General features: G+C 40.5%; 1 protein-coding gene across 1 annotated transcript; it reads right to left on the bottom strand.

Moving 5' to 3' along the window:
• Positions 1–813: 813 nt before the first annotated feature.
• Positions 814–9,684, bottom strand: LOC148647070 (putative C-type lectin domain family 20 member A). The gene is made up of 5 exons (XM_088609485.1): positions 9,306–9,684; positions 5,663–6,013; positions 3,118–3,206; positions 1,025–1,130; positions 814–839 (listed from the first exon to the last, which is right to left on the bottom strand). Exons 1-5 carry the CDS (start codon positions 9,682–9,684, stop codon positions 814–816), a joined length of 951 nt encoding a protein of 316 aa, XP_088465611.1.
• Between the last annotated feature and the right edge of the window lie 4,781 nt (positions 9,685–14,465).

Below are 14,465 nucleotides of genomic sequence, written 5' to 3' on the forward strand. Positions count from 1 at the left end.
AAATATGTTCATTTTCACTTCAAAGATTAAAATATCCATCAATTATCCCAGGAAGCAACGGGCATAAGAAGAGGGAGAGGATATGCTCTGGGCAGGACACCAGTCCATCACTGGGCACACACAGACACACGTCCTTTTAAACCAGGATAACCACAGGCCAATTAACCTGGCCAAAGAGTATGTCTTTGGACTGTGGGAGAAAACTGGAGCACGGAGGAATCCTGCCCGAATATGGGAAGAATACACCAGCTCCATAAAGACAGGACCCAAGTGTCATGGACGTCCAAAGGGACTAACCGTGGGGAGTAGGAGAACGGAAAAAGACCCATATGCGTAGCGGCGAGATGGGAAAAAGGCCCAGGCTCATTAGTGCAAAGAGTTCAGGAATGCCTTATAGAAACCTATGCCCTCAGGGAGTCGACGTGGAGCGCCCTGGTGCTAGGCGGGTCTCAGGACATCCGAACGTCAATGCTGAGCAAGGACAGAGTGCAAGACCCGGAAATATATAGCCCAAGGGATAGAGAGGAACAGGAAGAACAGCAGACCGGAAACTAGGGACAGGACAGAGGAGGAGCGCCCTCTGGCTGCAGAGGGCGTGACACCAAGGTCTGAAATTGAACCTAGAGTCCAGCGCTGTGAGTCAGAAATGTTAACCACTGAGCCACCATGGCACCCTGATTAAAAATATTCACATTACATTTACAATATTTGTAATTCATAATTTGGCAAGGCACTCTAGATGTTATATTAGAGACACCCATCATGAAGAGTATGACTCTAGAATATGTGAAGACTCCGCTATAAGACTGAGGCTCAGTTTCCATTGCTGTCACATTTCTCTGTGGGCAGAAAACAGAAAAGCTCAGTTAGACACTCACATGAGCAAAAGTCTACACAAACGTACTGTGAAAGCAAAATTTACACACACTAGCATTAGACCCATACTGATACAGCATGAGTTTACCTACACTATCCTTTTACAGCTAATGTATCCTAATGCCACTGCATAGTGACAGTGTCTTACCTTTCAGTTTGTCTTCTTCCTGGTGGAAAGCCACCCCATCCTCCCACTCTCTCCATCTCAACGTGGTGTTCTCCATCAGAATATGCTTGGACAGTTGTTCTCTGAACTGAATAGAGAGAGGTGAAATATCACTTCTGCAAGGCTGAGTCTAAACTGGAGCACATTGATCCAGTAATATTAACACATCACAGGGACAGATACTCAAGCCAGCAGCGGTTCACACCTCTCAGTTGCCCTGGGGACACTGTAACATTCCCACGAGTGATCGCAGTCCTCCCATGGGTCTTAGGACTCAGCCAGGTCTGTCTTTCAGTCAAACAATACTCCCTGAGCTTAACACTTAGGTGTCAGCCTGCAATTTCTCCATTGCTTCCCCGAATGCACAATATACATGTTTTAGTGATGTTATAATACGATTAGTTTATATACTATATTCGGTGTTGCTGTTTGGTTTGTAATAATATTTGGTTTCTGTTTGCATTCCATTAGGTTTTTCCATGTCTATGTGGGGAAAATTTAAATCTCCCATATGTAGCACTACATCTGTAGCACAAAGAATTCTAATTTTGATATACTGCTACAAAATAGTGGGGTCAGAAAATAACCCGAGCCTTAGGCAAATGTGATTTCTTTTAATTACTCTGCACATCTTGAGAAAGTCAAAAATCAGGCTTAAACCTGACAGACCAGACTAACAATTATGTATTGTGATGCCACATGGGGCGGACACCACTACAGGGCATTATACAGGCAGGCCCATGGCAGCTGACACCCATCACAGTTTGTTCATATAAGAGTAGTGTTATCTCTTTTCATCTCCATCATAATCTTTAGGACCCGAGGCATACCGTGACCAGATGAGAGAATATCCAGATCGTTTTTCTCCTCTAGTTCAGTCTCAGCTATAACCTTAATATGGAAAAATGAGCCCTTTACACATTGTATCCTAGGCTCAGACATCTGTACTCCAAATACACTGCCCTTTGTCAGTCAATTTCAGACCTCACTGTCTTCACACACATGCATCGTTGATGACCCTCACGATCCTGTCACCACTGCATGTCCACAACACAAGATAGCCCAAGAGAAGTAACACCCTTCTTGTGCCCACCTAGAGCCTAACCAGAGTCCAGAAGTTGTACTCCACCCTGTACTGCGCATGGAGCGTGAGGGCCTTCTACCACCTCTCTGGTCTTCACTCACACTAAGTTACTTACGTTTATTACACAGAAACCTTAACCTTTATGGACTTTCAATCATCTAAGCCTGACCTGCCAGTCAGCAGTCTTGCAGTTCAAGCACCACTGTTCCATCGCCGTGCCTTCAAACAGATCATTCACAAATGGACGGATAGATCCCTTCCGAGTTCCTGTTCTTAATCTTTTACCTTTCCAGGTCACTACCTGGCTTCCCGTAAAATCACACCCACACAGCCTGAGTCTGCTAACTCATGCAACAACAGACAAAAGCTTTAGTATTAGGAACCCTAGATGCTGAGAGGTGGCATTGAGGAGCATAATTCTACAGTTTGTATTTATTAACATCACTGGTCATTGCATGAGTGCATTCTAGCAAAAAAAAACACACCTTGCTGTGTAAGTAACATGATGAAACATTAACTTGCAAGAAGGTCACCCTTTCTTTACATAGATTACATGGTTGTTGATATCCAGTTACTGCTCCTCAAAATGGCTGGTCAGAGGTTTTTTAATTAGACCTGATTCACACCTGACCACAATCTTTTTTATATATCATTTTCTTGGTGGCTCAGAAAGCTGTCTGATGCTTTTTAGGTGCCGACTACAAAACCACCAGAGGATAAGAAACCTAGATGTTGCTGCTCAGATGCTGATTTTCGAATTGTACATATGGGATTGAAGAAAAGCTATGATTTTCCCAATGGGGTTCTTTCCACAGCTTGTGTCCAGCTATCCTGAGCATTATGTTCTTGCAATGGGTATCCAGAGTATATGTGTACTGTGTTTTGTTCTATGGCTGAAATAAATACTGAGTTTACACTCCTGACAAACATTTTGCACGAAAAAGTGAAAGCCACTTATTAGACTGAATTTCTGGAAGGTGATGTCTCCTACCTGGGCCAAGAGGTATTCTGACACTTCAGGATCATTAGGGTTCAGTCCATTATCCACTACGATGCTCAACTTCATCAGCACCCTCTTCCCTGTGGAAGCAGACAGTGATAAATGTCACAGTACTTTATTTCTATTGTTTTCGTTTAAAGGTTGCTCTGTGCTTTCTCTGTTTAAACTTCACCTCCTTTGTTTGGAAAAGGAGTCTAGCTTTGTAGTTGAAAAACTTATCTCCAGGTATCTCTTTATGTGCAGAATCTATAACCTTGTTCTAAAATTTCTTTGTCAGCTTTTACCTCTTCATGTCTCATTTAACTTTCATATCAGCATGAAATTGGAGTCCAATATTCAGGGAAAAACTCCATTACAAGGATGAACTGCTGTCTCATGCAAGAGGGACAAAATGTGCAGAGTATATTTAGCATAACTCGCCTGACTAAGGGAATCTGTACTGAGAGGATAGAGTCAGGGAGTTGCTGCAGGGGTGTAGAGTGGGTGGCAGAAGGTGTACGATAGAGGTGTTGTATTGGAAGTACTTGGTGCAGGTGCGAGATTTATATATGCAGGCCTTTTATAACCTTTTCTGTTAAAACATTGTTATAATACAATTTAAGTAGTTTGATTAGATCCTAATAAATGCACGAGAGAGACGTATATTTGGCATAGCTCACATTGCTGAAGAAATTTGATGAGTTTGTCATGATGTCCCAAAAGAATCCCCAAAACTCTATTGCATAGTTCAAAAGACTGAGCTAAGAGTGAGACAGGCTGAGGTTTTGCTGGAACTGAGCAGATTTTTAGCCCCAATACATAGCTATAGGAAATGACAGAATGAGTGGGACACACAGTTGTAATACATGAGTTTGCAGTCTGTACTTGACAAGCATGTCTGCCACAATGCGGGCTGATGAACAGGTTGAATAGGATCCAACTGCCCCGGGGCTGAGAGGGAGTCAGAGACGGGGTGCTCCTGTAGTGTATGGAGAAAAAGAAAACTGGGGAAGAGGTGAAGAGACTAAATAACATATTTAGCCTGGGGCCATAGGTGGAATAGGTTGGACGTTTGACCAGAAATGGAGAGAGACGAGTGGAGGAAGGGGAGAGTGTGAGAGTAGGAATAGAAGGCGGGGGGATGGCCTGCTGCGGGATTCTGTAACCATGTCAACATTAGGAGACCTGAAAGAAGAACACAGCTGGTATGGTGGGTGCAGAGCTGCCATATTCTGAATGAAGCCTTGTGGCTGTGGGGGGCGAGAGTGACTCTGGTCATGGATGAGCACGGTGAAGGTCTCAGCCGTGTTAAATGTCGAAAATACATCTGTCTGCGATGAAATGAGACATTGAGTTCTTGAGTGGGTGCGTGCCGAGATGCACTATATGAAGTCCTGGGTGCAAGATTTATGTACACAGGTTTTATTTTAACTTTGGTATCATTCCATTAAATTAAATAAATTTGCAATTTGCCTAAGGTATTACTATCTGCAGTTAAGCCTACAAAATTTTCAATTGTGAATAAATTTAGAATTGAGAACATGAAAGTTATTAATATAAGAAAAGTTCCGAACAAAAGGAGGCTATTCAGGTCTAGTAGCCTGCTTGTTAAGAGACCGATCAGACAAATCTCATCCTGCTGTTTCTTGAAAGAAAATGGGATATCAGCTTCAGTATCATGGCTGGGTAGTGTGTTCCATACTCCCGCAACCCTCTGTGTAAAGAAGTTCTCCTGTTCTTAGCTGTAAATGTATTTCAACATAGTTTCCATTTGTCCCCTCTGGTTTAGAAATCCACTGGGTTAACCCTGTGGTATACTCCTGGCCTATGTGTGTTACACAGTTTTATACTGCAAAGAGGTGACTTGAACAGAATTCAGGCAGGATGGGCTGGCTGGTAAAGACATGATGTGTTATTGTACAATAATGCCCGACTTTGCAATAGTCTTCATAACTACTGTAATCTGAACTCGGCTACATACGGTAGAATCTGATCTCCTGAAAGGATGTGACTTTTTGTTGTATGCTACATTTGAGAATAACTGAAAGTCATTGTAAAAAATATCACATGTGAAAATCTTTGTATAGGTTCTAATGCATATGCAATTATTACTCCTAAACACACCTTCATGATAATGTGCCAGAGAGAGACTGGGCCTGTATTCAGATTATAAAAACCCTTTGAGAATGGTTTAATGTACAGCATTTAATGAACATGTGTGTGTGTTTCTGTGTGTTCTATTAAAAATTACTTTTTTGTAACAAATGGAAATTAATTTCAAAATGTAGCTTCACTGAGGTGTAGTTCAGGTGGGTAGCTGCGTCAGCATGTGTAGGCTGCAAAGGAACGAGTAAAAGGTTTATTCTATGCTGAAAAAAAAGAAGAAAGAAAACAACGTTTCGGCCGTGGAGCCTTCTTCAGGTATGAGGACACACAAATTCCTCGCTCCATGGCCGAACTGTTGTGTTTTCTTTCTTCTTTTTTTCAGCATGGAATAAACCTATTACTTGTTCCTTCACTGAGGTGTGTCTTCCTGCATACCCTGCAGCAAACTCACCATTATAACAGAAGAAGGGTAGACTGAGGCTGCAGTCAACATCATCCCATTTTCCTCTGCTACTGCTGTCCAGTAAGACTGCAGCACAGCCTTCATGTCCATTGAGGTTGTTGGGTTCATTGATGTTCCAGTTGCGGTATGAAGTGTTCTCCTGGTCTGACCATTTCCAGGGGTCAATAAACAAGCCTATCCAGAAAGTGTTACCATTCGATATGTTCTTCATCCGATCATTCTCACTTTCGTTCCTCACACTGACCAGGTCTCTGTAATGCTCTCTGCAGTATCTCTGAGCCTCAGTCCAATTCATCCCTTCCTCAATCAGGATGTATCTGCGTGTGGGATCGTTGCTGTCTGTGTAGAAAAATTCCAGTTGTAAAAGATTAGTGATACATTCCAAGGGCATTGTAAGGATCTATTTTTTACTCTGTACTGGATTATTTGAATTCAGCGTACATCAGATTAACAGCTACCAGGGTTCACAACATATCCCAAGTAACACACTGGCCTACATAGCATTTGAAGATTTTAAAAATGAAAGACCATACAAAAGCAAACCTGCAGAAATATGTCATCAAAAATAAACAGGATTAACTCTTCTGATAAATGATAACATTGCATTGCTTCAGGTATCTGCTTCTTGGTAATGATTAAAATTGTGTTTCTTAATAGACAGCTTTTCCCTCCTTCTGTGTGTAGATATTTAAAAATCTTTTCCCTTTTCCGACAGAAGGAGAAAGCTTTGCCTCACCACTGCCCTGAAAGCCTTTGTGTTGCTGAACAGATTTCTTTGTTGGATTGTTCCTTTGATAAACTGGAAATTCCCAGACCGGCAGCAGAGTTGTCCTGCATTTCCCCCCTCTACTGTGGTGTTACTGTAGATCTCCTTTTCTTTGTTTTGTTGTCTCTTTGCCCTTAGTTTCACTAACAGGAGCACTGTGAATTCTGATCAGAATTTAAATTGTCATTTCCTTTTCTTCTAAGTATACATTCCTGTCTTCCTGGGCTCACACCATGTCAGGCGCACTCTGGATGGGCAGGTTTTGGAGCTTTTTTGCTGTGTTTGCAGGGTGCCCTCTGAAATTGCAGACAGTCTATAACTGATATTTTGATTAAAATTCATATAGAACGGAACTAGTGATTGTTTGTAAAACAATCTCCCTTGGATAGACAGTGCTCTGAGATGCCATGATGATCTATAACCATTCCTATTGAAACTGAAATTACAGGTGGCAGCTGTAACGGGAGCCGGTCCTGACTCCCGTGTAGTGCATATTAAGGATCCTATGTAAAATCCAGAAGTGACTGGAGAAGGGCTACAGGGGAAACAAGATGAGGAGAAGAAGAGATGGCAAACAGGGGGTGGTGCCAAGTGTGATCATGTGCAAGGGGGGAGCACAGGCAAACAAGCCCAAAACTGTTCAAGGGGGAAATCTGGGCCCAGTCCAAAATCCAAAACCAGGTGATCCATCCAAGATGAGACAAGGCTAAAATCCAGAACAGGATCAGGAACAGGAACAGTGGGTTAAAAAACAGAATGACGAGGCCAGGCGCTCCGAACAGAAGCCTAAGCCTTCAAGACGCGGACATAGGGTGATTTGATGCTAGGCGGGCCTCCTGGCATCCGTCTTACAATGCAGAGCCCCGAGCTTCTAAAGCATCGGGTTTAAATAATAAAGGGAACGAGGGGCAGGTGAATGTGAAAATGAAACTAAAGTACAAAAGGGTCGGAGAGCCTTCTAGAAGAAGGATGACAATTGTGACAGCAGCCAGCAAGCTCCCACTGTGAGAATAATCCTATCGAGGGTATTGAGAGGGAGCACATCTATCTGGTGTGCCAAATACTACACCTGATCTCCTGTCCAGAGGATGATCGGATGGAGTCTAGTGACACCTCCACCCAGCAGATGGAGTTCATTTGGAGCCACTTTAGTGACTGTAGACAGTTCTCCCTCCTTTATGTGGAGAACCTCCTAGGGCCCAATGTTTTGGCACACAAATGACTTTGGAGTCTACTTTATTCTCCCGTCCATTAGGGTTGTTTCCCTGATGAGTAGTTTGCCTCCTGATGATCAAGAAAAGAGCATTATGTTTTTTGTCCAAGATTGGCCATGACAGCCTTAGCTTCCTCTCTTAATCCATATTGCAGATGACCTGCAATTGGAGCTTTTTTGCATCAAGACTTCATGATTTAGACAGGGATATTTTCTCTTCTGATAATTATGTAGCTTCTGTCTTCCAGATACAGTGGTGTATCTTCTCTAGTGTTCTCATACTCCTGATGTACTGTACAGTAGCTGCAGAATACAATGCAAGTAAACTTGACACTGAGACTCTATCTCCTACTTAGTAACCATCATTGCTTTCTCCAAGAATGATTGTTCAGAAGTGAAGTAATAATAATTATAATAACTGCTTACACTTATATAGCGCTTTTCTGGACGCTCCACTCAAAGCACCTTACAGGTAATGGGGACTCCCCTCCACCACCATCAATGTCCAGCATCCACCTGGATGATGCGACAGCATCCATAATGTGCCACAACCCTCACCACACATCAGCTGTCAGTGGGGAGGAGAGCAGAAGTGGCTTCTGCTCTTCAGGTTTACCCAGCAGCCATTTCATACCGGAGTGGAAAAGGAGCCAGTAGGATTGAACTATGTGGGCTCTCTGTAGGAGTTTTGTGGTCCAATATGGTATTTGTGCCCAAGGCTCTTTTGGCCTTCCACGTAAGGCCATGATGTTACAAGCTTTCCAGCCTCCCTCTTCTGATCTGATGGTCATCAGGACTTTCATTCTTTATGCCATCTGATGTACATCTGATGCACCTCACCTTTTCAGACACTGGGACAATACTTGTGATCTTCAGACACCAGACATCCAAGACAATCCAAATCAGCTGGTGAAATGGGCTGTTAATTTAGTAAGGACTAACAGTAATACTACCATGTCCTTATAATGTCCTTATAAGGATTATAATTACATTTGAATAAATTCAATTTCAGAAATTTCCACCTCTTTCATTTCTTGTTTCTGAACATTAAACATAACAGACATGGTAGGGTTTCAGTGGGGTTTAAGGCTCTGTGCTCAACTCTTCTGGTAGTCACTATGACTATTGTTTTATAGTCTTCCTGTTTGGGACATCTACATCTTTACTATTGCTGGTCTCCCTTACATATTCATTACATGTTGCTTGAAGGATTTCACTTACAAGAAATGCTTAATAAACTTTCTGCACCACATTAAGAAGTGCTCATAAAAAATCATGATGGACAGCCTCATTGATACAGCCTTGCAGAAGAAGAAAGCTAGAACAGATTTCGCAGGATCTGATGAGTCAGTTTTCTCTATACTCTCTACGAAAGGGGAGTGAGGTCCCACTTACTCCTTTTGGAAATGATTGCATTTTTCACAAGTTATGTTAATAATCTAAGATTATTACATCTCACAGTAGCTATAAACAAACAAGGTTACAATTTTGGTATTTGCCTACTACTCGGTTTTGGATTAGTTATTCCACAGTAATTTATTTCTAGAAATAGGTTTCCTTTAGAATGCAAATGCGATAAATATGCAACTGTTTCAGACATTGGTTTATTAACTGCTCTTTATGATTATATAAAAATGAAAATTGATACTTACCATTATAGCACATGAAGTACCACAAATTGCTGCAGGGATAATCCGACCATGTGCCATCACTGCTCATCAGAACACAGTATTCATTGCCACCTCCATTGTTTGGTTGCCCTTCGCCCCATTGACGAAATTCAGTTTCCCCCACTTTGTAGAACTCACTGTCTGTCAGGGACCACTGCCAGCTGTTGTACTTAAAATACAGTCCTATAAAGGCTTCACCTCTATAATTACTGTCTACAGCATTAAGAAGCATAACCACATCTTCTACACCATTAATAGAGGCCAGGTCAATATATTTCTGTCTACAGATCTTCTGAGCTTCGGTCCATTTTAATGGTTGGTTCAGAAACTTGTACTGATGAGAGTCACAGAGGGAGAACATGCCTGGAAACAACACAGAGCACAGACTGTCAGTACAAAAACTTACGGTATTTATTGTGGGAGATGTGAGGATTCTCAGTGTTTCTCAGTATAAAATCTGGCTTTTAATAGAACAAGTTAAAATGTTAAATTTATTCAATGGAAATGGAGGGAATATTTCCATCAGAATTATCATTTTGTTCATTAGAAATGATGACACAAAACAAAATATAACAGAAACACCATGTTTCTTTATTCTCTTTTCAGATTGTTAAATTCAAACTATTCCTTAAATTTCTTAAAGTATGTTCACCATTCTCTCCCCTTTCTCAAAATAATTATCCATCCACCCGTTTTCTAAACGCTTATTTAAATTCAGGGTCATCAGAGAACCAGATCCTGTCCCAGCAAGCAACATGCAAGTCAGAGTCATGTTATATATAATTAAAAATATAAATTTTAAAACATACAGATGCAGCCATTCAAAATGGGTGGGGTATTTCGCGGTATACCCCGGTGGGCGTGTCACATCAAAACGCAGTATCACGCGGTATATCGTGTCATTTGATGTCATGCCGAAAGTATCCGGAATCACCTTGTAAAACCGCCAGGAGGAGCCAATAAAGCTTAACCTCTCATGTACAGCATTTGAGCGTTTAAATTTAAACAGTGTATTACAGCATGTTAATCATCAGTCATTAAAAAGTTGGTATATTTTATGAAAGCAAGATTGCTCAGTTGGACAAAAGTACACCACCTACCTTAATCAGAAATATTTATGCATTATAGCCTTTACTGAAGATATTACTAATAGTATTAATAATGAATGACTTTGGACAAGCTGTAAACTCAAAGTATAATTTCTTTAGCACATTTGTACAAGCACTTGGAATCTGTCCAAGCCCTACTTTGTCAGGCATTTTCTTTTACTGCAACGGACATAAAAACCACCTTGCTTTTAACAGAGCGTTTCATAATTTCTAACTACGAAAATTAATAACAATGAATAGTCACCTATGCGTTACAATATAAACATTTATATTGATTTAAATCGCGTTTTGATTTAAAACTCAAGCGCGTGTTTAAATATATGTGTTTTTTGATTCACAATCAGACAAATGCAACATAAATTGATATCTTTGTCTTCTAAGTATCTTAATAAACTTTCAGCATAGCTTTCTCCCTGTTTAGATTTATTTTTCTTGGGATCTTGGGATCAAACGTGGAAAGATTAGATTGTAATCGTTTTTATTTTTTAAATACATTTTAGAAAAGTGTTATCTATACTAAAAAGCTGTACACCACCCGCTATAAAGATACATATTGTAATACTTTCAGGCTCGGATAGGACGGACACACGAACTCAGACTTGCGGAGTTAAAGCCTTGATTTTATATATCACCTTTAAAAGTGGCATCTCAAAGCAATACAGATTATAAAGTAAATACCCAACACTGATTGTACCCATCTGTCATGCTAATAAAGCACCTTAAATTGAAATGAATCGAGAGAGGGAGGGGGGGAGCATGTTTCAGCTGTCGCCATCAAAGTCTTTACCGAAGATATTACTAATAGTATTTATAGTATAATGAATGACCTTGGACAAGCTGTAAACTCAAAGTATTGCCCTGGTCCACGTTCACCATGCCTTTCACATGCTCATAGAAGATATTGATTTAGGAACATGTATACTGTACTGTATACAGTATGTATATGTATATTTCATGTCTTTACTGTGCCCGTTTAAGTATTGAATATTTATATGGAATTTTACCATAACGTGTGTGAAATCCATAAACGATATTAGTTTTGGAACATAAACATACAGTATGTAAACTGTATATGGCTGGTCTTGGTACTTTAAAGAAAAAATACACACCAGCATTTCATTTCTCCCTAAACATTTTAAGCATCGCAGTCTTTAACTAACGTGAAATAACGTGTATAAAAAGTGGTAGTTTTAAGCTTTTCTGCGAATACGCTCGATACCGGAGTCAACAAGCATACTTTTAGAATTTGATTAATAGGGAATATAATGTGGAATCGGGTATCTAAAGACATTAAAAATGATATAATTTGGTTTCTGTCAAAGCACAATGAAACCTATAACTTGATTCTTATGGACGCCCGGTCCCGCCAGGGATTAAAGAAAAACATGGAATCGCGTGGAATTGCATTTTGAGTGCGGTTTTTGACTTTTTTAAAATTACAACCCATACATAAGCTGATACTGTTTAGACTTTTTTTTTAAACTATTACAGCAGCACAATGTGCCTTTTCACGAAACCTCCCAGAGTAATGAAATGTCTTGCGTTGTACAGCTTTTCAGCTAAATACTATATATTTATCACTTACGCCTGACATAAGAGGTGCCCGATAAAAACTGGTTGAACAGCTCTGTTGGAAGTTTCGTGAAAAAGCTACAGGAGTGCCAATCGTAATCGTTTTTATTTTTAATCGTTCAATGCAGATGGCTGGTGGCATGTTCCATAAGAGTACGGTAATTAAAAACCATTAATACTTTCGTTGGAGTTTAAATAAAGTTGATGTTTTATCTAGGGGCTGCTCGCCTCGCCTGTGTCTGAATAGCGGCTTCTAAACTGTGAAAACATGTGTCTGTCTTTCTGTAGGGGGAAGGGAATCTGATCTGCAAGGCCCTTTGGCTACAAAAGTAAAAAGAAGGCGCTCGCTCTCTCTCTCTCTTTTGATTATTTCACCCAATGATCAAAAATGACACAACAAACATAATAACCATAATAACAACCAACCAACAAAAACAGCCATAAAAACATAATAGTTCAGGTGGGTAGCTGCGTCAGCATGCGTAGGCTGCAAAGGAACAAGTAATAGGTTTATTCCATGCTGAAAAAAAGAAGAAAGAGAACACAACGTTTCGGCCTTGGAGCCTTCTTCAGGTGAACCTGGTCATTGGAGGACGATAATTGATAATTGGAGGACGATTTTGCTTTAATGGTTTGATATATTTGATTTTGTATTGTGGTTGCTATCTATGTTTTTGGTTGGTATTATGTTTTTATGCAAAGGAACAAGTAATAGGTTTATTCCATGCTGAAAAAAAGAAGAAAGAGAACACAACGTTTCGGCCGTGGAGCCTTCTTCAGGTGACCAGGTTCAAAACATAAATCACTATGTGCTGCCTTCATGTTCAACAGGTAGTGCCCACTGCCTTGTGCAGTTAGATTGCAGTTAGTGAATGTGCAAAAAAATATTAATTACATTTATCTAAACAGACGTTCAGGAGGGCAAACCCAAATCTTGCACTTCCTCTTCTCTATGCTCATATGCCCCATGGTCACACTCAGCGTTGCATGCCTCTTTTTTAGCACTCAGCATTTTGTTTAATCAGATGTGTTTCTCACTTGGCGTTGCTGGGACCTTATGTTTATCACATCAATCTCTGTGAGCCAGGATTGAAGTCACCTTCTCACCTCTTTGACTTCAAACACTCCACTGGAAACAAGGGACCGTGTTGCTTCAGTGCTGTCTGCATTTCTTATTTAGTTATCCTGATATTGTCCGCCCTGTCAAGAACTCTGAACAACATACAGTTTCATCTCCCCCTTTCCCTCCTCTCTTTTCATAATAGCATTAGCTCTTCTCTCCCTCTGTCCCCTTTTACTCTGTTTAAGGTCAAGCATCCAACCCTTCATATTTGCTGATTCTTTCATAGTCCTACTTAAAGCTGTTGCCACACAAGCTCCCAGGATGCTGATGCCTGCTCTGTCCCACAGCTACAATAAGTCTGCACTTGTTCATAGCTTTCTCTTTCTTTTAATTAGCTGGTGTCCAAATGGTGTGGAAATGACCCTCAACTCTTCCCCCTCCGAAAAACTTTCAGCCATGAATATAGCAGATATTTCTTCTTCTTCTGGGGGTTCCACTTCAAATTTGTCCTCATCCATTCTTCTTCATCAGGCACTAGCTCTCTTCCTACTTCTACTTCAGTCTAATATTCTGAATCTCTGCAACATCAGTTTCAATCTCAAGCTAGCCATCGTATTCGATCATCTGCATCATACAATCTTCTCATTCACTCCATCCAAATCTACCTGATCAAACAAGCTAGTTGTGTGTTTTGATTTTGTTAAGCAATTTTATTTCTGTATTTAGATCACTTATGCACTGTGATAACCCCTTGGGATTTACATGATTTACATGACAGTATCTTTAAAAATAGGCAGGTCCAGGACAACAGAAACACTCAAACACTGTCATGAGTTTAAAAAAGGTTATAAAAACAGTGCCCTTTCATTTACAGAGCATGGGAAAAAACCTGCCACCACAAACCAAAACAAAACCATGCTCCTTTCCGTCCATATTTATCAAACTGAACAGCTAAGCTGCTTTTCAGTTTTCTCCAAACACTCACAAAACTCAAAACACAGATCATTGTAGGTTCTCCCCCCCACCACCCCAAATTGCTGAGGTTGCAGACATACAGATGCAGCCATTCAAAATGGGTGAGGTATTTTGCGGCATACCGCAACACGCCCACTGGGGTATCACGCAGTTCACGTGTGTCACGTGACTAACTATCCGGCGTCGCCTTGTAAAACCGCCAGCATGTACAGCATTTGAGCCTTTAATTTTGAACTGTGTATTATAGCATGTTAATCATCAGTCATTAAAATGTTGGTATATTTTATGAAAGCAAGATTGCTCAGTTGGACAAAAGTACACAACCTACCTTTATCAGAAATATTTATGCATCAAAGCCTTTACTGAAGATATTACTAATAGTATTAATAATGGATGACTTTGGACAAGCTGTATACTCAAAGT

This window comes from Lepisosteus platostomus, chromosome 16, assembly GCF_059453375.1.
Source record: "Lepisosteus platostomus isolate fLepPlt1 chromosome 16, fLepPlt1.hap1, whole genome shotgun sequence".
NCBI classification, from domain to species: domain Eukaryota; kingdom Metazoa; phylum Chordata; class Actinopteri; order Semionotiformes; family Lepisosteidae; genus Lepisosteus; species Lepisosteus platostomus.